The 26,416-nt window shown below is 48.9% G+C and overlaps 1 protein-coding gene across 17 annotated transcripts in view; it reads left to right on the top strand.

Moving 5' to 3' along the window:
• The window catches only part of SLC37A1 (solute carrier family 37 member 1), an 82,797-nt gene that overhangs the window by 17,513 nt on the left and 38,868 nt on the right, over positions 1-26,416 (top strand). For 14 of the 17 annotated variants that reach the window (XR_010121180.1, XM_055279809.2, XM_063640570.1 and 11 more), the window contains 6 exons: positions 1,844-2,077; positions 9,332-9,413; positions 18,715-18,847; positions 19,496-19,574; positions 23,499-23,634; positions 26,320-26,396. Coding sequence is in view for 16 of the 17 variants with exons in the window: in XM_055279809.2 (XP_055135784.2) it covers positions 2,022-2,077; positions 9,332-9,413; positions 18,715-18,847; positions 19,496-19,574; positions 23,499-23,634; positions 26,320-26,396 (563 nt within the window). In the remaining variant the exon portion in view is untranslated. Of the gene's footprint in view, positions 1-1,843; positions 2,078-9,331; positions 9,414-18,373; positions 18,601-18,714; positions 18,848-19,495; positions 19,575-23,498; positions 23,635-26,319; positions 26,397-26,416 lie in introns of those variants that run through there. The other 3 variants (XM_063640569.1, XM_063640573.1, XM_063640574.1) reach the window with 3 other exon arrangements.

Below are 26,416 nucleotides of genomic sequence, written 5' to 3'. Positions count from 1 at the left end.
ATGAGAGCATGTCAGTCGTGGTTCGTGCTGCCAGAGGTCTTGACCCACTCAAAATGAAGTGGTCTTTAGCGGTGCTGCACAGGCTAGGGAGGAAGGGCCTCATTAGTTGAGCTCTTAACATCCCAAATGTAAAATCACTGTCTTTGCACGTCTTAACTGCACTCACTATGAGAATTTATAGCACTTTTCTTTCACCCATTTTACAGGGAAAAGAATCCATCATTCTTTTAAAAAGAAATCAAAGAGGTTTTTTTCCCCCTCTTGATTTGTCAGTTCCTTCTGGGCCTTTGATGTTGTTGTCACAGGTTTTATCAGAATTGGAAGTTTTTGATTTATTTAGTAGATGGCAATGGAATGTTTCCAGACACGCTGGACATGGAGAAGCGGCACTTGAGAGGAAGACGTTTGCTTCTGACCATCCGTTTCCAGACACTATTGAACCAAATTCTTTACTCTGAAGTTGTCATCACAAAGTCATTTCCCAGAGTAGATCCAGACCCATTCTGGAGCCCACCCATTTTGAGCAAAATATTGCTTAAACCTAGAGGTCTGAGCAGATGTGGTTTTGAAGTGTTTGTGGCTGTTCATTCAACATGAGTTTCTTGAGCACGTGGTCTGCTAGGTTCTGGAAAAGGAGATGGAAATAGGACCTTGCCCTGCAGTCCCGGGCCTTCCTCTTTTGAATTTACAATGAGGATAATATCAGCTAGTGTTTGTTGGGCATTTACTACATACCAGGCCACTTATCAAGTGCTTCCCATAGGTTATCTCATTGCATGTAGACGCTATCATCCCCATTGTTTAGCCTGGAAGGAGAGGGAGCAGAAAAGTTAAGTGAGTTGCCTCCGCTTACACAGCCCAGGGTCAGCCTTGGAAGCAGGAGGTATTGGAGTGGGGTGAATCCCACCTGTTCAGGCCCTGGAGGACTTAGGAGAAAGGTGTAGTTCTGGCTGGAGCAGATAGAAGAGATGAGGGGCGGCTCCTGGGATGAAAGCTCAGCAGGCATTTTGAATCTTTTTGTAAAAGATGGTATAAGGGAAAATTCTTGGAGAATGTGCATTTTTGGAAGCTCACTCTCGAGGGAGGCAAAAGTGAATGTGGGGAACCGATTGGCTTTGGAGGATGCAGTGACTCAGGAATGTCATGAGTTTGACGTTGGGATGGGAGATCAGGCCTGCCTGCTGTGCTGGGCCCCTTCTCAGTTCTCAGGCCTCCCTCCCCATTCCTTCCTATATTGCTCTGCTTTCAGCCCTGACTTCATAATCAGATCATTTTCTGTGACCTCTGAGGTGACCACAGGAGATGAAAAATGAAGAGTCAGACAGAGGCAAATTCATTCCTCCTTTGGATTCAAATGGCAAAGTCACAATTAAATGATTGGTTTGATCTGCCCTCTTGTCTAGGCCCACATTTCTCTGTCACTACGGTTCAAAGGTGGCCTGGTCCATAGGGGTGGAACTGAGGCAGTCCAGTGCCCTGGCCTGCCCTGATATCTGGGCACATAGTGTGGCTGCTGGACACATATTTGGTTTTGTGAATGGGTTGATCTCTAGATGCCTCCCAGGTAGAGATGAGTCCTTGGTTCCTTTTTATCCACCATCAGAACATTATTCGAAATTCATTTCAGGGTTCTCAGAACAAACCGCCTCGAGGGTAGATACTCCACCTCACTCCCCCTCTTCCTAGTAACACTCGTGGTGGGGGCCCCTGCTTGTATCAGACATGCAGCTTTGATCAGGACTGGGTACTGCTACTGTACATGTGTGTGGTTACTTCTGCCAGTAATGCTGAAGGTGTGAATGTCACGACACAGGACTCTGAATGCCTCTCCTCCTCCTTATAGAGAGCAGAGCCACTGCCAGAAGGAAGGGGACAAGACCCAGCAGGACACCTTCTTTCCATGCTTTCCAGCCTGTGGGAGCGGCAGGGGCAACAGAGAGGGAACCTGGAGCCGGGATTAATGACCCGTTTATGAAGCATCTTATTCTGCGACCAAGGCTCGGTGGTCAGTGGCGACGTAAATGGCTCGACTCCCCGCTGGCATTCGCTTCATCATCTCATTCTCCAGGGATCAGTGGTGAGTCCTGGTGGGGCAGGCCCTTGGCATGGAGCTGTGTATAGGTGAGGGCTACCATGCAGGTAGTTGTGTTGCCCCAGTTTCATTATAAAACACGTAAAACTTGAATCACTGACCTCGCCCATAACCGTTGAATTGCTTATTGGTGGTGGAAGCCGTGACCCGGAACAGCGCTGAGGTGTCGTTTGTCCTTGGTGCTGGCATTGTCAGATAGTGTTTGGGCTTCCGCGTGGTCTCCAGTGGTTTCTCTAAGAACCATGGTCCCTACAGAAAAATGACCCCTGACTACCAGCAGGGTTAGCAGACGGCTGTGGTGAAATAAGCACATAACTTATATATAAGTTACACAACTCTGAGATCAGGTGAGTGGCCTCGCCGGGGCACAACTTTCAGAGAGAAAATGAAATGTTCTGGTGCAGCCCAGAATGCTGCTTTCCGTTCAGAGAGCGCCTCCGCTTGCATATTCTGAGACTCCTTCTCTTAGGTGGCCTCAATAATTCCGCTCTCCTTGAAGGAAACAGTTGACGAGCCCAGAGTCTGAAGCTGGGCTCCCTGGCCTCTAACCTGCTCACCTCTTCTGGGAGAGGAAAAACTTTGCTTCTACCCTCGTAGGTTCTGTTTTGGGGGACCTGGGAGTTAAACAGACAAAAGACAGACTAGCAAGAGAAGAGACAGATTTCACCACTTATGTACGAGAGGTCATAGAAAAGTGTCCCTCAAAGGGGCATTTAGAATTCTGGGCTTGTGCGCCGTCCGTCCTTCACAGGGAAGGGGAGTGAGAGAAAGGCACCTGTGGGCAAACAAATGGGTTTTTGGAAAGACAAGTGGGCCCTCAAGAGAACAGAGAACAGATGGGCGACGTGGTAGTTTTGTGCTCATTCCTGTTTCAGTGCTGCGTGGAGGCTTCTCACCTCCAGTGGTAAGAGTCCAGTCTCCCTGGCTGCTCCTAAGGGGCAGGGTTTATAGCAGATGGATTCTTTCGAATTCTTTTGGGGAACTCTGCTTTTCAGTAGCTAAGAGAATTCAGGAGCGCAAATGCCTTCTGCTCAAAATGATTTTGATGCCACAGCGGCGGATTCTGGGCCCATTCATCTCCTCCACGCCAACCCCCTGGCAGCCCCCAGCCCTGTGCAGCTTCTCAGCCCTGCTGGTTGGTGGAGCATCCACAGGGTGTCTCAGGTTTGATTTGAGGGCATCTGTGTTCTTCAGCCAGATTGCTTCTCTTCTTGACTTATTTCATGTCTGCTGTGAGTCTAGCCACAAGTGCCTGAACACTTAGGTTTTATTTAGTGAATGTGTAGCTTCTTCATTTTGTAAGTTTATTTTGATACAATTTCAAACTCACGTAACTTACTAACATCTGTAAGAATGTTCCTGTAGAACCGCTGTATGTCAAAGATTAATATTTAGCCTCATCTGCTTCTCTCCCTGCCCCTCCACAGTGTTTGTGTGTGTGTGTGTGTGTGCATGTGTGTAGATGTATGTTTGTACACACACACTTTTCTGAACCACTTGAGAGTAAGTTGCAGACATCATACCCTTTTATTTGTGAATACTTCTGTGTGTATTTCCTATAAATAAGACATTCTCATAAAACCACAGCAAAAAGATCAAAATCAGGAAATTTAACACTGATAAGATACTGTTATCTAACCCACAGTCCATGTTAAAAACGATATCAATGTCAAGTATCTGTGATAGCATTTCTTCTTCTGTTCAAGATCTAGTTCAGGTTCATACATTGCACTTAATTATCCTGTGGGTCTCGTCTCTTCATCCAGCACTGTTCCTCGGCCTTTTTTCATCTTTTCTGACCTTGGCTTTTTTTTCTTCTTCTTCTGAGACAATGGCCTTGTTATGTTTGAAGAGTTCAAGCCACTTATTTTATAGAATGTGCCACAGTTTAACTTTGTTATTTCCTCATCCTCATGATTAGATTCAGATTATGCATTTTTGATGGAAATCCTATAGAAATGAGGCAGCTTTCTCTTTAATGGAGAAGGAGCTACAGACATGGGAAGAGGGAGGGGAACTGGAAGGAACTGAGTGAGGTTGGATTGGAATGAAAGGTCTCGGGATAAACTGGTGATGGTCGATATAGAAATAGAGAAGGGTGCGCGTGTGCGTGTGTGTGGGTGTGTATGTGTAAAATGCACCCCGCTAGGAGGTCCTGGGAACAGTAAGAGCACCAAAGTGAGCACACTTTGGTCCGGGATCTTGCTTTCTGCGTGGCATCTCCCACTAAAAGGAGCCAGGAGTCCTTGGAGACCTGGCCAGTGCCAGGACTGGGGCAGGGCAAGGAAAAGAGCCCGGAACGTCTTGTGCCAGAAAATAAGGAAGTGCTTACAAACAAAGGGACTCTGACTTGTCAAATCTAGGACAATCTGAGATTTACAATAAATGAGACTCATGAATGATAGCCCGTTAAATAGCGTAAGATTCTGGCGAGTCCTACTGATATAACTAAATAAGTAGGAGAAATGCACGCTCTCCGTACAGTGGAAGCTGGCCGCTAGGTGGAGCGGGGATGTGGAGCCGCTGCAGGGTACCCAGCGCAGGCACAGAACGCCATGGATGCACCCCGTGGGGCAGCAGCTTGAGGAACAGGATATCTACATTATCTCAAAGCAGGTTCCCAGAAATTCCATATTCATTACTTAGAGGGAAACGTAGTGGTTTCACTGAGGAACTATGAGGCAGACAGCACTTTAACCAATGACCAACATCAGTGTCACTGCCATCCTGTGCCTTCTGACAGGATACTCTGAACAGGACGTGGCATCGCTTCTCTGTCTCAGAAAACGTAGATAGAATTACAAAATAAGAAAGGTTTTTGGGAGGGCTGTTTGGCTTCTGGGGGTTTGAGCCCATCCATGCTGCAGAGTGAAGCAGAGGATGTCTTTGGACTAATTTCTGCACCAAATCATATCACTCAGTAATTCTCAAAAGTGTTTCTTTATTCCTTATTTGCATATGATTGAGGTAATAACACTCAAACAAGGAGACAGATATTTTGCATGGATCCTCTCACCCTAAGCAGGCTGCCGTTCACCTGAGGACACGTGATCTTCCAGAACATCTCTGAGGAGGCCCAGAGGGGCACCCCCATCTGATGCTGTCGTTGCTGAGACCTGCTTTTTTGCTAGAAATGTGGGATTTTTCGTATCGGTGGAAGCCAAGCATGCTATAAGTAGTCATAACTGCAATAAGTAAGCGGAACACAGAGGAACAGATAGATTAGATCATTTTTTATTGTATTTGTTTTATATTCGTAAGTCTAAACGTAACACAAAACAAAAATGAAAGGATTATATTAGCCTCCTGGGGCTGCTGTAACAAGGTACCACAAGCTGGGTGTCTTGAAACAACAGGAATTTACCCTGTCACATCCCTGGAGGTCAGAAGTCCAAAGTCAAAGTGTCAGCAGGGCCACGCTTCCTGTGCAGGCTCCGGGGACAGACCCTTCCTTGCCTCTTCCAGCTCCTGCTGCTGCCGCCGTTCTTGGCTGGTGGCTGCATCACACCAGTCTCTGCCTGTGTGGCCACATGGCCTCCCTTCCTGTCTCTGAGTCTTTGCGTGGCCTTCTGGTGAGGACGCCAGTCATTGAAATTAGGGCTCACTCTATCTAATATGACCTCACCTTAGCTAATCATGTCTACATGACCCTATTTCCAAATAAAGTCACATTCTGAGGTTTTGGATGGACATGAAATTATGGGGGACGTTATTCAACCCAGTACAAAATGAATAAAAGGAAACAAATATCATCCAAAACATCTGCTTTATAAATGATAAAGAAAACGTAGATAGAATTACGAAATAAGAAAGGACTTCGGGAGGGCTGTTTGGTTTCTGGGGGTTTGAGCCCATCCATGCTGCAGAGTGAAGCGTCTGCCTACCCAGAGGCCAGGTGTGTCAGGGTGACCACCAGCAAGGCAGCGGCCCGAGTGTGGCTGCCGCGGTTTAGCAATAGTCATGGGAGCTGAAGTCAGACCTTTCAAAGAGGAAAGTCCAGCCTCCAGCCACTGCCTCCCCCGTCCCCAAGCCCCAAGTCCTAAGTACAGAAGGTGAAGAAATGAGAGAGGAAAGACGAATTTGGAAATGGAAGTAGAGTTGGCCTGACAACAGCTAAATAAATACAGCGTTTTCCTCTTCAGTCTTTAGGAACATTCCAGTTTGCTGTGTAAATGGACCCTCCACCCAATTCTACAGGACAGCTTCTCTCAGCCCGGCTACACCGTGGCAGTGACTCTTCCCAAAGGGGCTCACTCATTAAGGCGTCTCCCTGCACACAAGGCTGAACTGAAGGTTCCAGAGGCATGTGCTGCCCCTTGTGTGCTCCTCAGTGTTCTCAGGGCATCTCTGGGTGTGTGCTGTGAGCACCAGCCGGGAGTCACCCCTCAGAGGATGGCAGGAGCCCAGAACTCATTGCCAGGGCCTGATCACCCAAGCAGCCCTGACCATCGGGAATGCGGTGTGTGTTGGGGCCTCAGCACTCTTCAGACCTTAGCCCGACAAAGGGAGACAGCCTTCCTTCTGGGCTGTCTGGGTGGAGAGTGGAGATATGAACCCACAGCCCATAGGACAGAGCTGCTCTTCTCAAAATCCTTCCTAGCTGGGTGATAACACCTGTAGAACTGGCACTGTGGATGGAGAATCCTCCTGCATGGAGCAGGAGAGATGGTCCATGGACTTGTCTGAGACTGACTGGGGAGGTGCTGGAGGGAATTTGGCCTGAGAACTTTGTTCACCTGTTTTGAGGAGATTGGAGAAGGAAACCCCTGTACTCCAATGAGGGCCGATCAGGGTCACCCATCAGCCTTACTCACCCTAGTCAGCTGCAGCAGGTGGGGTGGAAGTGACAGTTTGTCAAGCTGTGGGCTGGACAAGTGAGCACTGAGGGCCGATGCAGCCCAGTGGCCTGGAATCTTCCTGTACCGGCAGTTGAAGGCGCGAGAAGCAGCGGTGGCCTAACAGAGAGCTTCATCCAAAGCGCTGAGACTTTCTTTCCTTGCCGGAAAGGGTGGTTTTCAGAAACAAGAGGACAGAGGCCAGGGCTTCTGGAGCAGATCCGCTGTACCCACATAGCCTTTGTTCTTTGGGCTTTGGGATAAATGATAGGCTCGCCTTTTAGAGTTTCACTTTTTTCCCAGTTGGCCCTTGCCATGGGCTTGCAGAGGAAGAATTGGAGAAAGGCCATTGGAAGATAGTTCCCTGATGAAGAAGAGAGCGCTAGGGAATTTCTGTCTTCAGTCAGCAGGTATTCTGTGAATTGGTTTGGTTTGGTTCCTTCCCCAAAGGCACAGGCATTCCAAAGGTTGTAGTTTTGAGTCACACGGAGCCACCCAACCTTTCTTTCCCACCTGAAATATGGTCATTTTTTTTTTTTTAAGAAAAATCTGGAAATATTTATTTGACCCCTACTTTAGCTGTTGACCAGAGAAGAAGGCAGCTCTGGGGTGTTACGATTTTAGTTACTCACGGAAAGCTTCCCTCGGAGTAAATCACAACATTAAAAATGTAGATGCACAGCTGGGAGAAGCGACCCCTTATCCCAGGGCCTCCCGGAAACGCTGCCTTTCTTTGTCCTGTGTAGGACACCGCCTTAGGTAATTATTGATTCAGGTTGTTGGTGGCACCATTTGAAGTCTCTTCCCAGGCCACAAGCAGGACAGGTTCTCCAGGGTAGGGAGGTGTGCCTAGGACACAGAAGAGCTGCCCCTCGCCTTCCACTCCTGTCAAATACTTCTTTCTCCCAACCCATTTTGTTGCCCTGAAAAGTATTTTTCTATGCGGTGGTTGAGACTTTTAGACTGGAGTTGCCCTTTATCTTCTTTCTAAGGCACCTTCTTTTCTTCTTTCTTCCTCACACTCATGCTTACTCTTACGGCTGCTTTTCTCCCAGCCAAACTGAGCGAGGGGCTGTGTGCCAGTGTTTCTGTCATTGGCCTATTGAGAGCCTGCCAGCGTCACTGACTTTTTCTCTTTGAGGGCCATGAAATATTTATATGTCTGCCTTGCTTGTGTGGTTCTGAAAAGTTGCATAGAAACCAAAGAGCCAAAAATAAATATGATCTTGATTGCCCAGGATAGCAGCTACGCAAGAAACTTGTGGTTAGTTTTGTTGTAAACTAAACATTTCACCATGCTTGTTCTGCTTTGTAAACTCAAGTGTGCCTCTCGAGTCCCAGGTTTCCCTTTGGTTATGATTTCTTTAAATAAATGAATGTTTTTGATATTGTGACATAATAATAAGAAACATACTTTGGTCTCTGACCCTGGCTCTGGGCACACAGCTCCTACAACCTTTAGTGCTGAGTGTCTTTTTGTTTGCTAATGAGGTGACTGTGGCTGGGGCTCCAGGACAGCCTCCTGGGGGACTGGTTGCCAGGGCAACCAACCACGTGATTAGAGGTTGGGACTCCACCCGTGGACCTCTGGGGAGGGGAGGGAGCCCGCAGAGGTGGAGTGGATCACCAGTGGCCGGTGATCTGCTCGATCATGCCTGTGTAATGAGGCCTCCACAGACTCCCTCAACGACAGGGTTTGAGGGCTTGCAGGCTGCTGAGCACGGGGAGGTTCCCGGAGGGTGGAGCCCTGGGGAGGGCACAGCAGCTCCGAGCTCCCTGCCCCATACCTCGCCCTGTGCATCTCTTCATCTGTATGTATTCTTTGTAACATCCTTTATAATAAAGCAGTAAATGTGTTTCCCTGAGTTCTGCAAGCTGCTCTGGCAAATTAATCGAACCTGAGAAGGGGTTCTTGGGAACCGCCCTGAGAGCCAGTTGGTCGGAGGAGCAGGTCACAACCTGGGGCTTGCCACTGGCATGTGAAGCGGGGCAGCCTCGGCCGGAGCCCCACCCTGTGGGAGCTGATGCTGACTCCTGGAAGACAGTGTGATAATTGAATTCACTCAGAGGCCATCCAGTGTCAGCTGGAGAATTGCTTGGTATATGGGGAAAACCCCTACACATGTGATGTTAGAAGTGTGGTATGTTGTGTGTTGTGCATGAGGGTAGGAAAAGCAGTCTGGTTTCTCCTGTCTCTTACAGTGTTTAGTTTCCATTTGGACAAAGCAAAAGTGGCAATATTTTTTAATGTTCCAATATTATAGTGACATAAGTAATATTGGTAATGGCTGTAGAACTGAATGAATAATACACAGCATAAGAACGTTTCAGAACACAGTGATATGTATTCCTAACACAACTTCTCTTATTTCATGTCATCCTCTCCCACTGTTTTGTGTTTCAGGTACAGAGCCTTCATTTTTATTTTGACATTTCTGCTGTATGCAAGTTTTCACTTATCTCGAAAGCCTATCAGCATAGTTAAGGTAAGAATCATGGAAAGCACTGCCTGTCATCTCTGTGAGGAGTTCGTCACTTGAAGAGCTTGTGGGGCAGAGGGTGGGGATGGTAGCAGGTACATGGGGAAACAGATTATGTAGAAACAAGTTAGTCTGCTGCTTTGGCTTTTCAGTTTCCCTTTTCTAAAATTAAAGTCTTTTAAATGTTTTTCGGATTTCTACTTTCAGAGGTAGTAGACTTTTAGTTTTATTAGTTGACAGTTCCAGAATTTGAAAGCTTAGCTAAATATTTATTTTATCTTATGTGACTGTTCCTTCCAAATGTATCCAGTCTTAAGTGGTTCCCCAAATTCCAGCTCTTCGTGTGATCCAGCCCTGGGTCTGGCTGTGGAGGTGGCTCTCCGTTGTTCTTGGAATGCTGCGTTTTTGTTTCGATCCGACCCCAGGTCTAGCCACGGAGGTGGCTCTCTGTTGTTCTTGGAACACTGCATTTTTGTCTGAGTGATGGGTGGGCAGGAAGTTGTTAAGCAGGTGTTCTACTAGACTTTGAGAAAAGAAGATTAAAGCAGACAAGCCTACATAATCACCAGTTACAACCTGGAGAAAAGCAGGAATAATTTTCTTACCCTCATTGGGATTACGTCACCCTGCCTATAGACCATCAGGGGCCTGAGAGGCATTTGAGTCTCTATCGTAGAAGGAATGAGGAAATCATCCACTGCCAGAGGCAGCACACTCACAGCCCGATGGCCCCTCGCTCACTCTCCAAGAGCTGGCAGGGACCCAGCTCCAGGACTGCAATTCTGTGACCTTTGGAGCTGTGCTTCCTCCACTCCTGCCGGTGGCTGAGTGCTGGGTGGCTGCCCTCTGCAGCCCCGGTCGGCAGAGGCGATGCAGAGGCTGGTTCTTTTGTGACAGTCCTAGGTTCCCCACTCTCCAGCAGCTTTCAGGGGCTGTTAAACATTTATTTACCCAAAAGATTCTAAAATTCCCCCTTGGCCCCTGGTAAGAAAGAAACTTCCATGCCTCTCAAGTTGTTGACTGTGGAAAACGTTTGCAGACCTTTAAAAATGTGGTTTTTAAGAGAGAAGAATGTGAAAAGAGGTGGTGGGCCTTAAGAAATACTCATCCGCTTGACAAGAGACTCTCATATCAGTACCAATAACCAGCCGCTGTAAATCGGTACCAATAACCAGTCATTATAAATCTGAATATTACTACTTCTTGTCTTTCTGGTTAGAGAAGTATACAAACAGCTCAAGAAAATGGTAAATTATAAAGATGGAAGTGACTATTAAAGAGACTTGGTGAGCGTGTTGGAGTTGAAGGATCTGGTGTAGTCGGGGAGCCTGCGTGGGGTTTCAGGATTGACCTGGAAAGGTTGGGTGTGGATTGTAGGGGAAGAAAAACAGCTTTGCAGGTGGGAGAACTGCCTTGAGTACTATGTGCAGGGATGGGCATCTCCATGAAGCCACCAACTGATGGGCTGGGGGGCTGTTGGGGCAGATGTAGCGTGTAAGGTGGGCTGGCCCTTGGGGGAATCTTTGTCAGGCCGCAGCTGTTAGGGTCCACCTGATGACTATGAGGGCCCCTGTGAGCCAGGAGCAAGTGGGAGCCCTGTCCCGGTCCCTCTCCCAGCTTCCCTGGTAGTCCATCTCAAAGCCCCCGCCCCTGACTCCTGTGTGTGGTGGTGTCCAGGCCACTCAGGGCTTAGGGCTTCCAAGGAGGCGGCGTCAGGGTCAGCTCTTAGTTCAGTGTCATAAGTAACAGTATAAATAACTGCCGCTTACAGAGCCCTGGGGTATGACAAAGTGCCACATACATTACCCCCGTGACCCTCACAACAACCCTGCGAGTGCCCCTGTGAGGAAACTGAGGCTCGGGGCTTCGTTCCATAGGCAGGGCTGCCATGCACTCGAGAATTCCCTGTGGGTCAGGCTGCCTCCAGGGCCCCCACTCTTCCTCTCTGTGCTTTTGTCCGGGTTTGTCCCAGGGTCTGTCCGGGTTTAATTACCTGAGTACAGTCCCAGCATCACCCTCAGAGCCTCCTAAATGCACAGATTTCCTGACCTAGCAGCTGTGATGTGCCTGGGCATGGATTGGCTTGATGCTGAATCCTGTGGGTTTCTTTACCTTTCAAGATAGATCAGAACATCACACCACATCAGAACTAAACTTTATAGTGCCTTCTGAAGCGCCCGGGTGCTTGAGCTCATGATATAAATGGCATCAACGAAACCAAAAGTAGTAGTGATTCTGTTGACCCACAAAACAGTTGAGTGATTATTCATAGCCCGCATTTCCTAGAATATTGTAAGCAAAACCAAAGCAAAATATATTTGCTTACTTGAAATCGAACCAGAGGCTGTGAATTAGAAAGTGATTCTCATTCTGTTATGTCATTTATAAAATGACACGGCACACCAGGTCACATGTAAGTTAGTTAAATGGAATGTTTAGACTTACCTTTGATCACTGCTGATTAATTGTATTTTTCTCAATGATGATGATAAAACCAGGGCTGGGAGGATAGTGGTGTTATAAATGCAACCCTGTCCCTTCTACCTGCTGCTCCAGCTGTGGCCCAGCCTCAGGACTCAAGGCAAGCGTCTGCCCAAGCTGGTAGACAGGTGGGTCTGCACTCTCCCAGCAGAGATCTTAGTGGGAACTCTTTCCCCCTGGACTGGGCCAGAAAAGAAACCTGAAAGCAGATGCTTCCCAGAGAAGCTTAAACTGCAGGGGTCCCTGGAGCCAGGGGGATGGCAGCATTGATTTGGATGTGAGTGTGCCCACCCCTTTCTGGACACACAGGACTTAAAAGGAGAAAACTGGCTGGGCGCAGTGACTCACGCCTGTAATCCCAGCACTTTGGGAGGCCGAGGTGGGCGGATCACCTGAGCTCAGGAGTTCAAGACCAACCTGGCCAACATAGTGAAACCCTATCTCTACTAAAAATACAAAAAAAAATTAACCAGGCATGGTGACAGGCGCCTGTAATCCCAGCTACTGGGGAGGCTGAGGCAGGAGAATCACTTGAATCCGGGAGGCGAGTGAGCCGAGATCGCACCATTGCACTCCAGCCTGGGCGACAAAGTGAAACTCCATCTCAAAAAAAATGAAATAAAATAATCCTCAGTGGTAGACAGAAAACAAAGTCTGATAAGCTGGAAGTATGTACCATGGATGGGAAACTTGTTATTTGGAAAGTTCCAATTCTCCCAGTGTTAATATTTAAATAAAATGCAACTCCAGTGAAAATCTTAGCAGGGTTTTTTTTAATTGAATAAAATAATCTTAAAGTTTGTATGAAAGAATGTCCAGGAATTATCAAGAAAAGTGTAAAGATAACATTTTATGATATGAAAATATGCAAAAGATTAACATATTTTAATACCATAATCAAATTATAATATTGCATGAGAATAGACAAAAAGGTCAGTAGAATAGATTAGAAAATATGGAATATTTGACAGAGCTTATTTAATAAATTTAATAAATGGTGTCGGCACAGCTGGTTATTCGTCAGGAAGAAATAAATATTGAATCCCTATTTTATAAAAACAAATGGCCCGGGCACTGTGGCTCACGCCTGTAATCCCAGCACTTTGGGAGGCTGAGGCAGGTGGATCACCTGAGGTCAAGAGTTCGAGACCAGCCTGGCCAACATTTTGAAACCCCATCTCTACTAAATGTACAAAAATGAGCTGGGCATGGTGGCAGGCACCTGTAATCCCAGCTACTTGGGAGACTGACGCATGAGAATCGCTTGAACCTGGGATGCAAAGGTTGCAGTGAGCCGAGACCACACCACTGCACTCCAGCCTGGGTGACATGAGTGAGACTCCATCTCAAAAAAATAAAAGAAAATAAATAGATTAAAAACATGAATGTAAAACACAAAAAGTAAAAATCCAAGAAGAAAATTATGTTTATCATAGGAGCGAGTGTGAAGTTAGGAAACCCAAAGAAACAACGGGCAAGGGGGATGAACAGGCAGTTCACAGACATGGAATTCAGATCACTGGGAAATACTTGAATGGTGTTCAAGTCTGCCGGTATTCCATAAGCAAATTAAGGCAACACTGCTCAGTGGCTGGCACAACATTGCCCAGGGCAGTAAGGGCTGGCACAACATTGCCCAGGGCAGTAAGGGCTGGCACAGCATTGCCCAGGGCAGTAAGGGCTGGCACAGCATTGCCCAGGGCAGTAAGGGCTGGCACAGCATTGCCCAGGGCAGTAAGGGCTGGCACAGCGTTGCCCAGGGCAGTAAGGGCTGGCACAGCGTTGCCCAGGGCAGTAAGGGCTGGCACAGCGTTGCCCAGGGCAGTAAGGGCTGGCACAGCGTTGCCCAGGGCAGTAAGGGCTGGCACAGCGTTGCCCAGGGCAGTAAGGGCTGGCACAGCGTTGCCCAGGGCAGTAAGGGCTGGCACAGCGTTGCCCACGGCAGTAGGTGCTGTTCACTGGTCGTGAGGGGAGAGGACTTTTCATGCGTTCTTGATGGGATGTCAAGTGTTAGCACCTTTTGGTGACACCCAGTGAAATAAAAAATACTACAGCCTTCAGACATACTTCTGGGAATTTTACCCTAAAAATAAAAGCACCTTACTTAGGAATATCTTCATAAGTATCTTTATGGCAGCTTCGTAGTGACCAAAAAAAGCAAAAAGGAAAAAAACCCGTGCTGGATATCAAGGGAACCTAATAAGTAGGTAAAAGTTTGAATAAATTATGACAAGTCCATATTATGAAATGTGCAGGTCCCTAAAAGAATTTATCAGAGGCAAACCAGTTGACTCAGAAACATTTCCAGGAGGTATTTTGAGCAAGAAGTTAACATGTGCATAAGGATGTATAGAATGATTCCATTTTTGAGAAGTAAACAATGACCAAGAAGCTCCTCCATCTATTTCTGTATCCTTCATGAGTGGAGCATTTGCGTGTCTGTGCCCGAGTGTGTATAATGCATTTCACATGGCACCTGTGACTCATCGCAGGAGGCTGGCCATGGGCAGGTGCTGTTGTCCATGGGGGAGACCCTGGCTGGTCGCTCCTACTTTTGGTACCAAAACTTTAATTGCTCTTCCAGGACTTAGATAATGCTTTGGAGAATTCTTGTAGCCTTATAAAAAGAATGTGAAGGACTAGTTAGAATCAGTGCACCCACACAGCCTAATGAGCCACGTAAAGTTGACTAGACAGATCATCAAATGCAGATGGTACACACACACACACACACACACACACACACACACCCTCTGTGTTGGCTGAAGGTGGAGTAAAATTGACCTAAACCCCACTGTCCTCCAGGGGGATTCAGTGAGGCCCAAATCCCCTGCTCCTGTCCCGTCCTCTCACTGTTGCCTTTCAGTGGCTCCTGAACCCTTCAGACTGCCTGATAATCTCCTCTATTGGAGGCCACGTGCCTCCTGCAGAGAATGTGTCGCGTGGCTGTAGTCTTAGGCAGCTTAGGTGGGGCTGAGAACCCAGGGCAGGAATGAGTGGTTTCTGTCTGCGAAGTGGCTCAAATTCAGCATGGAAAGAATGGAGCCTTCGTGGAATGCAGGCTAATACAGTGAATGTGTGTGCCTAAATGACCGCGTGGGTCTCTGCAGGTGTAGGCTGAGGAGTCCAGTCTTTTCTAGTGTCATGAAATTCCCGCTGCAGCTGCCTGCTGCTCCCTGGACGGGATTTACTCTCGCTGCCAGTGGGAGGGGTGGGGAGGGCGGGATGTGGCGAGGGCGTCTGTAGACAGAAGACATTGCCAGCTCCCGGCCCCACCACCTTCCCTGCACACTCGTCGCGCTGTGATTCCCGGCCCCGCCGCCTTCCCCGCACACTCGTCGCGCTGTGACTCCCGGCCCCGCCGCCTTCCCCGCACGCTCGTCGCGCTGTGACTCCCGGCCCCGTCGCCTTCCCCGCACACTTGTCGTGCTGTGATTCCTGGCAGTTTCCTGTGTTCTTCCAGAAGATTGGCACCTTTCTTCTCCCACCCCCACCCTCCACCCGCGATGGCGTCTGCTGTTTATTTTTGTTGCTGTTCTGTGTGTTGCATGGACGCTTTAGCAGCCGTGACGCCCGCGTGTTCACAGGGCCCACTCAGCCTCCCGCCTCGCGTAAGTGTTGAGTTCAGTTGCTGCAGAGGCGTTTGCCCGATCAGTTTTTAATAGCTACCCGATGTCACAGGTTGACTGAGTTTGTATGTAACTTGTTGAAAGGCACTTGTGTAAAAATGTGTGAAGAAAGCTGCTTTTATGAAAGCAGACGTTTCCCAAAGGACTTGACCCCCTCCCCAAGTATTTCTGCAGGGATGGTGTGGCTATGCAGAGGTGAGGGTGCTTCCCTGAAGCGCTTTGGTGAGAATTTGCTCACCTGGCGAGGGGTGTGCTTACCAGTTCATCTTAACCTAATTAAGTTTGCATCGTCTCTGGAACACCAGGTTTGGGGGATAAAACTCATAGAAATACTGAAATATAGCAATGTTGTTGAAAGCCTGTGGTTGTGTAAATATCCTCAGCACTCTTTGTGCTGGAGTAATATGAAATCTCGATGGCTTTGGCGGCAGCCTTCCAACAGGGCTGCGGGGTGCGGGTGGAGGTGACCTTTCCAACATCAAGGAGAAGGGCCAGAGAGGTACCCGGACTCACAGCGGCCCTTTCCTGGACCCTTCCCAGGGGCGGAGGGCCAGAGAGGCACGCTCCGATTATGGTCCATCTTTATAGTAACCCTGGGACACAGGCATTGTCATGCCAACTCCATAACTGATGGCCAGGGAGTGTAAGTGATGTCACCAAGGTCAGAAGCCACAGAGAGGCACCAAGATCCCAGCTCAGGCCTGTCTGCTGCCGAAGCCTATATCCCTGACCAGGATGTGAGGCCCCACTCATTACATAACAAAACTAGAAAATCTTTTCTGCCTATTTATAAAAGAAAGGGAGCATTTCTAATCGAATATGTTTTCCACAGGTGGTTCCTCCCCAGAAATATTAAATCACAAAGGATATAAAATTCTGTTTTAAGCAGCGGCCTGCAGAATCTCTTTTTCCTTTCTTCTGTGCCAGGTTAATGTTAGAAACTTCAGCTTCTCCCTGCACATGATTCTCCCTCAGCTGGGGAATGTCCTGTACTCCTGTCCTAGCTGTGGCTTTCTTCAGTCAGAGGTGAACGGTAGTGGCGATGCTTAGGCCCTTTGGGTGTGGCCAGATTGGCTTCCATGAGAGGCAGCAGGGAAAGGTGGGCAGAAACACCTGGCTCCAAAGAGGAGAAGTGTCCAACAAGGCGGCAGGTGAATGGAGAAAGGCCGCAGATACCAGCTTGATACAGAGACGAAGGGCTGCAGGCACCCGCCCTGGGTCTCACGGTCACACTCCCAGCCCCTCACGTCCACCTTGGGTGGAGAATTTAAAACACAAGCAGGAGCAGCCAGGGGGCCCCGAGCAGATGACAGCGCTCTCTTCCTGAGATGCCGGGAGGTCAGCATGGCGCCTCCAGGGAGGACCAGCTCTGCCAAGGGAGCTGCTGGGCAGACGATGACTCTGCATTATTGTAAAGTAGAGCCCTGGCTAGTTTTGGGGGACAGTGTTTAATTATAGCAGAACAGCCCAGTGATGACGACAGAGTCACGTGACCGTGGAGCAGCTGCATCCCGTGTGCCATGCCAGGACTCAGTGACGTGGCCCACGTGCTGCCAGCTGTAAATCAGGGTGTCTAGCCCCGATTCAAAAGCCCTGGCCTTTTGAAAGTGGCCAGCCTTGTTGGCCACTCCCTCCTGAAGAGAGGGGGACAGGACTTCCGGCTGCTGCCTGCCTGGTGACTGGGGTGGCTCCCTGCCCAGCGTTCTGTGCCCTGACCTGGAGCCAGCTTTGTGCACTGCCCTCCAGACCCCTGGCCTCTCTCAGGTTCCAGCTCACGAGGACACCCCTCTGTTATCATGGGCACTGAATGGGCACTCGATCCCCCTAAGGGACACCCCTCTGACCACAAGGACTCCACTTTCCGCCATCACTCACGCTTGATGGGGCAGCTCCTTTGAGTCTTGAATAGTGCAGAATGATCACTACAGGGCCCCCTGAGAAGAGAGGCATGGGAGCGACAGAGGCCACCAGGGAGGGACACACAGTCACAGAGCACATTCTGTCTTCCTCAGTTTCCCCTGCAACGAGATGGGCCCCTGCCACATGTGGCGCTGTCCTGGAAGTGTTGTTCCTCTTCCCAAGGAATGCGCTGAGGAAGAGCCCACTCAGGCGCCTCTGCCTCCCAATGAGAAGCACCCACTCAGGCCCCTCTGCCTCCCGACACATGAGCTTTCCTCTCTGCCCAGGGTTTGTTTCACAAGAGCCGTGCCATCCTAAGCTCTGTGCAAAAAGCGTCACGGGTCCCAATGACTTCTGTAACTGGGCAGCAGCCTTGTCTGCAGAGGGGGAGACCGAGGCAGGGGCAGCAAGTAACATGCACACACAGCCAGTCACCAAACTCCAGGGCGATGGCTTTCCCCTCCTCCCACCTCCCAGACAAGTGCCTCCAACCCTGGCCCTGCTTGCTAGTTCTGTGGACAGTTTGGTGGGTGGGTGGTTCCCTGCCCCAGGGATATTTTTAAATTGAGGTATGATTTACACTTTAGTAAAGTATACAAATCTTCAGTGTACAGTTTGGCAGATCTGTACATGCCCATAGGGGTAGTCATCCTCTAGGTTAAGGGATGGACCCTTTCTAGCTCCCAGACAGCTCCCCATCCCCTGTCCCACACTGTCCCCCTTTAGGTAACCGTGACTCTCACCTCTAGCCGCATGGATTCGTTGCCCATCCTTGGACTTCCTATGAGTAGAATGCTGCAGTCTGTACTCTTTCGTGTCTGGCTTCTTCTACTTCATGTTGTGTTTGTGAGGTTCATCCTCATTGTTGCCTGGACCTGTAACTTGTTCTTTTTCACTGGTGTGTAGCATTCAGTTGTGTGAATCTAGGAAAATGTACCCCTTCTTCCTTGTGGACAGGTGATCAAGGATGACAGGCAGTCGGCCTTCAGCTTGGAGCTCTTAGAACTCAAACTGCTCCCGAGGCTCGTCTTCCGGTGGCGTATGAAGACGGCTTATGTTCGTTGTGTGCTCAGGCGTGGGGTTGCTGGAGAGTCCTGTTGAAACGGCACCAGCAGGCATTCTTGTGGGTCCTGCAGACACACCGCCAGCAGCGCCTCATGTCCCTCTTAGAAGGCAGGGTGCGGGTGCCCTGGGCAGGCTGCTGGGAGAGGAGGGGTGACTGTTCCTCTCTGTGCCGCATGCTGAGCCTCACTGAGGGCTCTTCCTCTCCTTGCTTCTGCCCTCCCATCACGTCCCAGGGTGAGCTCCACAAGTATTGCACTGCTTGGGATGAAGCTGACGTCAGATTCAGCAGCCAGAGCAGCAAGTCTGGGTCCGTTGCCCCCCACCAGCTCCCTGACAATGAGACCGACTGTGGCTGGGCACCGTTTGGTAAGTCGATCATCAGTCGTCCAGGAGCTGAAGCGGCTGTCCTTCCAGGGTCCTTCCAGCCTTGCTATTAATAATTTTAGCAGCAGTAATGCTGTTCCCAGATGTAACTGCATTTCCATGACAGCCCTCTCCTGCCAAAAAGCACATGACTTCACCGCCGCTGTGTCCACAGCACCTGTGTGCAGAGCTATTCCTCCTGAAAGAAGGTTCTTTATGGGGAAATGTGCTGAAGATCATTTGTATTTTGTATTTTGGACTTGCAGGGCATAGTTCTGTGGGTGGGAAAAAGAGAGAGACACGAGGGGCTGGTGTGGGTGCTGGCCTAGGCAGGCGTGCTGCAGAAAAGCCAGTGGACACGTAAAACAAAAGGCATCAATCCAATGTGCAGCCACCATGCACAATGGGGATTTTATCTCATCTGAATGACGCCTGTATTATATTTAGTGATTATTTGAAACTGCGGTGACTTCCTTTTCCTTTGCAAGAAACTGAACGGAAAATGCACCGCCTTGTTTTCTGTGTGGAAAACCACGCATTTCACTAAGTACACCCAGATTTCGGGAACAGATGCTCGTGTTTTATAGCCGCACTCTAGAACATAAACTAAACAATACTGACCTTTTCCTGTTGATTTTCAAATTCATATAGATAAGAACAACTATCAGCAGCTGCTTGGGGCCCTGGACTACTCCTTCCTGTGCGCCTATGCCGTGGGGATGTACCTCAGGTAGGTCTGCTTCAGTTTTCCAGACCCTGCCTGGTTACCTGGCCCCTCCGTGCAGAGAAGACATCCGCTATGCCCAAGCGCACAGGCGCGCGGGATTGAGGCCCCCGCTTGCCACTGGCTTCCCTGCTGTTCCCTTCCCAAAGATGAGGCCAAGCTTAGGAGAGAGCAAGTGCGTGTGCTGTGCCCACAACACAGGGCCTCGAGGCAGAGGATTTCCGTGTCCTGGGCGCTGTGCCAATTGACACAGGCTGCCCTCAGCTTTCCTGGCCCTGCCGATCCTGGGACGTGGTCATTCAGGAACAGAGGACTAGTTTCCTGTTCAGCAGAGCCCGACCTCTCCTGTGGTTCAGAGGTTGCCATCTGTTTACATGCCCCAAATAATGAATTTCACCTGATGATCGGAACAGTTGACACAGGATGTGCGGAACAGCTCTACCTGGAACTCTGAGCACAGCAGAGGCAGCCATGCATGGCGGGCGGGGAACTCCAGAGAGAGACCAGCTCGGATCTGAGTCCCAGCTCTGAGTGCAGCAGAGGCAGCTCTGCGTGGTGGGCGGGGAACTCCAGAGAGAGACTGGCTCGGATCTGAATCCCAGCTCTACCACCTGCTAGGATGTGGCCTTGAGCAAGTTACTATAACTCTTTGGGCCTCAGTTTCCCCTTTGCAGCATAGAGAAGATAATAGTTCTTATGTCATAGGATTGGGGCAAAGATTGAGTTAATGTATGTAGAAGCTCAGAATGGTGCCTGGCCTGTGCTGCCAGCCCAGCCCATTCTTGATCCCACTTTGAACTGACCAAGACAGGTGGTGAATATTATATGGGTCATAGGACATATGATTGGCCGATTAAAAACTGCTATTGTGTCAGTCCAGCCAGGTTTTTTTTAAAGGCAGTATAGGGATGTTCTAGCCCATTTTCTGTTGCTATTGGCACAATATCTGAGATTGAGTAATTTATAATGAAAAAAGGTGTATTTAGCTCTTATCTAACTGGGAAGTTCAAGATTGGGCAGCTGCATCTGGCAAGAGCCTTGTGCCACATTGTAATGTAGTGGAGGGCGTCACCTAGCAGAGGCCCCTGTGAGATGGGTTAGCAGTGAGCAGGGCATACAAAACAGACACAGCACAGGGGTGACGTTGCTTTATAGCAACCAGCTCTCACCTCTCACGATAGCTTATCAGTCCTGAGAGTGCGGCCACTCACTCCTGCGGATTCATTCCTTCGTCAAGGCGGATCCCTCATGACCTAAATGCCCTTCAAAGCTCCCTGCACCTCTCAACGCAGTTATACTGGGGGCCAAGCCTCAACACACGTTTTGATGGAGACCAACCATAGTCAAACCACAGCCAGGGACCGAGGCACGTGGTCCCAAGAGGCTCTTGTTCAGAGACAGAGGTCTTTACAGCCTGGAGAACCCCAGGGATCCCCATAAATGTTTAGCTGCTTCCCTGAGACCCGCCCAGAGTGTGGGATCATCAAGACCTGGGCCCCCCTACCCCGCTCAGAGCCCTGGTGGGTGGTTGGTGCCCAGTCAGGCAGTGTCTGCTGTTGGAGGAGAGTGCATAGCTCTCCCTGTATTGAACGTGTGTATTTGCCTCCTGCTGCAGAACTTGTCTGAGTGAACAAATGAATAATAAAGATTTGGAATCCCAGAGTGTGTGGTGTGCAGCAGACCATGAACCTAGCTGGAGAGAGTGTGGTGTGTACCTTGGGCTTCCTTAGGGCCTAGGTCTCAGCCAGGCTGCCAGACCTTCTCCATTTTGAGGTCAAATGTTTATATTCCCCACACTGCAGTCTTACTGAACACAAATAATCTGTGGTATAAAAAGACCCAAAGTGGGAGTGTGTTTTTCTCAGTTACTAGAAAACTGTATTTAAATCTGGTTCTCAGCTGGGGGCAGTTTTGTCTCCTAGGGGACATTTAGTAATGTCTAGAGACATTTGTGGGTGTCACGGCCAGGGAAGGGATGTTGCTGGCATCTAGTGGCTGGAAACCAGGGTGTTGCTAAACATCCTACAACACACAGGACAGCCCCTAATGCCACAGAATTACCAGAGCCAAAGTATCAATAGTGCTGAGGTTCAGAAAGCCTGCTCTAAGTAAATAAACTGGTTTATTGTTGCTTATTTATCGGTAAAGATAATTCTTATGCAACTTGTCAGTAAGGTTATTAAAACAAAATTTGGTCTAATGTGACATCTACACAGTAAACTCATGACTGAAAACAAGGGCACATGCTGCTGCATTGAAGGGGCCTTTTTGTGTGACAGTCCCTACCTGAGGTCTCAGTGATGGGTGGTGTTTTGTTTGCTATGTCAGATGAAATCAGATATGAGAGGGTACAGCCATTCAGCCCAGGTACTGCCTGGTGGGATCAAGCAGGTGCAGCGTGGACTTGAATCCCTGTATGAGTCCCATATAATGTGAAATGGTGTTTGTTCAATTAGACCTTTTCTTTAAAGCTTTTCAGTAGAGATCAAAGTAGGCCCAAATCATGTAGCAAGATTAGAGAATACTTCTAAGCCTAGCCAGCAGCACCAGCTCTCAGGAGCCCATCTGGTTCTGCCAGCTGTGCTGTGACCTGGGCAGGTCAGCCAGCCTCTCAGGGACCTATCTCCTGGTCTCTGAAGTGGGCAGGTTGAAGTTGGTAACTCTCTAGCTCTAGAATGCTCTTGAGTCTGTGTGTGGTGAGGTTTTAGCTGAAATTTTCACCTGGATGTTGTCTATAATTTTAAGTTACTTTCTTCTGCTTTAGTGTTTAAAAGGTCATTTGCATGATCCAAGGTAGATCTGTTTTACTTGGTGAATTCAGAAGGAAAAGCTCTCTGGCATAGGTTTTTGAGATGAAAGCTGAGAACATTGGAGCTGACTCCCGGAGTGGGGTTCATGGCAGGCAGGTGTCACTGTGTGTTAGGTTTCCTGTTTATCTGACTCCTAGAATGACCCTACAGAAGAAAGTGAGACCCAGAGAGTCTCTAATGCTTGCGAAGGGCTCATGTCCATCCGTGACACTCTACAGCTTTTCTGTTTACTTAATAAGTCACAATGTTAAGTTGGTCCATAGTGACATTTCCCATAAAACAGTAAGGGATGTTTTGGATGGCATTAGGTATTGTCCTGTGATGGCAGCTAAAGACTGTTAAGTCTGTTCCCTGCTGTGAAGCTGGAGACGTGCTTTACCACCTGCCTTGAGGCTGTTTTAGTGAGGCACTAAGCATCCCTTATGCCACCAGGTCCCCAGACAGCTCTAGAAGATAAGACACCAAAGAGGGTAGCTGTTTAATGAATCGCATTGCTGTTCAGAAGGATCAGAGAGATGCCACCCCAGCACTTCAGACCTTACCATAGAACAAATCTTCTGCCTTTAAATCAGGTCAAAGCGGTGTGGCAGGAAGCGGTAGTGGCAAAGCAGCTGAAAGCCACTTCCCCACTGAGCCCAGCCAGCCAGGTGTGTTAACACAGGTGACTTAATTACAGCTTGTGGGGTCGAATGACTTGCTCAGGGTCATAAGTGATCTCTTTTCATGACATTTGGTGTAGTTTGACAATTGGAATTTTAAGACACTATATACATTTACTGGATATGGTTTATGTGAAAGCAGGATTAACTAGCAAGACAAGTTCCTGTTTCCTTTCGTTGGCAACTATCATAGATAAGTCATAGTGTTTGAATTTTATTATTTGACAGGTAGGACTTTTACGAGAAATAAAATCTTCTAAGATGTTGCCAGTCTCTGGTTTCTGGTGAGTAAACGCCCCATAGGGAAATAGGTGTATGAAATCTTCCTGGAAATGGTAAGGCTTGAGAGTTCCCCAAGCTCAGAGAGCAGCGTGAAAGCATCCGGCAAGAAACAGCCACCAGGTTGTTAACATTCAGGTGTGTTTGTTATTCCTATTTGTCTTTCCTTCTCTCCACCGCAGTGGCATAATTGGGGAACGCCTGCCGATTAGGTATTACCTAACCTTCGGGATGCTCGCCAGTGGAGTCTTCACCGCCCTGTTCGGCTTAGGGTATTTCTGCAACATCCACAGTTTTGGATTCTACGTGGTAACTCAGGTAAGGGTTTGGGTCCGTGGCTCACCATGTATGGGGTCTCCTTGGTGAATAGGGTGGAGTGTTTATGTCACGTCACCTCTGTCAAGATGTTGGGAAGGGGCAGAAGTGCGTCCTGTCGGAAGTCAGGGTCAGCTGACGTAACAAAGTCCTTCCTTTCTCTGCTGCTCAGAAATTCCAGCAACCAGGAGGTTTTCCTTAATTTCAGGAGTTGCCTTGTAAAGAATGCTGTCTGTCAGTGCCCCGGCAGGGAGACTGGCATGCAGAGCCCTTGGGAGTCACTGTGTCTTCATGTGGATAAGTTTGAGATGTTTTATCTTGCGAAAGATTTGACCACTCAAGGGTTGGAGGGTGTGTCCTCCAGCTGAAGCCCCAGCTGCAGTCACCCTGACAGCAGTGGCAGGGAGTTCCCACCAGGGAGCGCCCCAAACCATCCCAAGATGGGGCTGGCTGGGATTCCAAAGAACAAAGCAGCAAATGCTGGGTGATCAGTTTAAAGCATGTATTAGGGGAACTTACATACTGAGGGCTGCAGCGTATAGTCTCAACACAACAGCGGGACAGGGCGTTCCACCTAGGTCTGTCCACAGTGAGGGATTGGCATATGGAGTTTATATGAGGGTTTAAGGAATTTGGCTCAGGGCCAGGGTTAGTTTCTTTCCAAGTTTTGGGTCAACAACTGAAACACCTTTATCAGTGCCTAGGAGTATTCAGGGACCAACTTGGGTCCAAGCCTACAAAGGAAAACCTGCAGCTGGTGGGTCACAGTGAGAGGAAAAAGGGGGAGACCTGAGGACTCTACAGAGGGATGCAAGCGTGGAAGGAAGGGCCGACTTCGGAGTCGGTCAGCAGGAGGGGGTGTGAGGCAGTCAGTGGAGAGAACAGGAGAGATCATGAAGGTGCCAGAAGGGGAGAAGGCCTGAGGACAGCCCGCGCTGGCTTTGCCCTTGGAGCTGGAGCCCTTCTGGAATCTCCTGGCTTCTGCCCTTCCCAGCAGTCCTGTGGATCAGTATTCAGCAGCTGAGGAAAGCTGCTGAAATAATGATGCTCATCTCGGGCTTTGTGCTGCTTCTGGGGCTCCCCAGATAGCTCAGGGGAATTCTATAAAACCATCAAGCAGATTGTGTTTAATTTTGCTTTTCAAGATTTTGCCATAACACTTGAAAAAGTTTGGCTATTTTAATTACAAAAGCAATTCACACTTGTGTAGTAATATAGAAAATTAGAAGGGAGGAGAAAACAATTTTCGAGAGTCCCAGCATGTTTCTGGAGTGGAGGCCCAGCCCGGCCAGCCCAGAGGCAGCAACAGGTAGACCAGCGGCTCCCAGGTGTCTTCTAGAGCAGCAGTTCCCAACCTTTTTGGCACCAGGCACCAGTTTTGTGGAAGACAATCTTTCCACTGGGGACCAGGGTTGGGGAGAGGAGGATGGTTTGGGGATGAAACTGTTCCCCCTCAGGTCATCAGGCATTCGATTCTCATAAGGAGCATACAACCTAGATCCCTCACATGTGCAGTTCACAGTAGGGTTCGCGCTCCTGTGAGAATCTAATGCCCCCGCTGATCTGACAGGAGGTGGAGCTCAGGCGGCAATGCTCGCTCTCCCACTACTCACCTCCTGCTGTGTGGCCCAGTTCCTAATAGGCCACGGATCAGGACTAGTCTGTGCCTGGGGTTGGGGACCCTGCTCTAGAGAGCTGGCTTACTGCAGTGAGGTGGTCGGAGCTGCCAGGCTGGCCCTGGTTTCCTGCAGTCTCATAGAGCCACCCCCGAGTCTCAAAACGCTAGAGCATCCTCAGCAATACATTCCCCAAGTCCCTTCATGAAACTCAAGTCAGGGATTCTTCAAAAGTGCGGGGATACTTTGTCCAGGCACAAAGTTAAGTTTGTGTTCATTCCAGAGAATGATTAACAACGGTAACTTCTCCATGGCATGGCAAGGGAAACATGCAATTCACAAGCCATGTTTATCATACAATTCTATAAACAGTTCATAAAGAGAAGAAAGGTTTTCTCTCTTTAAAAAGTTTGTATTTATTTATTTTTTGAGATGGGGTCTTACTGTGTTGCCCAGGCTGGAGTGCAGCAATGCAGTCACAACTCACTACAGCCTTGACCTCCCAGGCTCAAGCAATCCTCCCACCTCAACTTCTTGAGTAGCTTGGACCACAGGTGTGCACCACCACACCTGGCTAATTATTAATTTTTTGTAGACAAGGGGGTCTCTCTATATTGCCCAGGCTGGTCTCAAATTCCTGAACTCAAGAGACCCTCCTACCTTGGTCTCCCAAAGTGCTAGAATTACAGGCATGAGCCACTGCCCTAGCCTCTTTCTATGAAGTTTTTGGATTCAGAAGAGACCGGGAAGCTTGGCCCCACACTGTTATGAGGTGTGACCTCCTGGTGGTGGGGTTCTGGCTGGCTTTTTTTTCTTGCTTTTCTCTACTTCTTTTAAAATTTCCACAATAAGCATGCATTGCTTTTATTTTGAAAAATATATAGATACCTGTATACACGGTTTAAAAATACATATGTAGTTTAAACTGTATATAAATAATACAATTGACAGTCCATCTCTGGCTGTCGTGCCCCCTGCTTTGTGTAAGCGGAACAAGCTCTGTGCACCTCCCTGTGGCACTGTCCCGGGCTTGCTTCCCATGGGTCAGTCTCTCCTTTGGCCTCTCCTGCAGGTCATCAACGGGCTGGTGCAGACCACCGGCTGGCCCAGCGTCGTCACCTGCCTCGGCAACTGGTTTGGAAAAGGAAGGTGAGAAAAAGCAGCCCTGT

This window comes from Symphalangus syndactylus, chromosome 5 (assembly GCF_028878055.3).
Source record: "Symphalangus syndactylus isolate Jambi chromosome 5, NHGRI_mSymSyn1-v2.1_pri, whole genome shotgun sequence".
In the NCBI taxonomy this organism is placed as follows: Eukaryota; Metazoa; Chordata; class Mammalia; order Primates; family Hylobatidae; genus Symphalangus; species Symphalangus syndactylus.
Note: the sequence above shows the minus strand (reverse complement) of the source record. Positions and strands in the feature narration are given on the sequence as shown.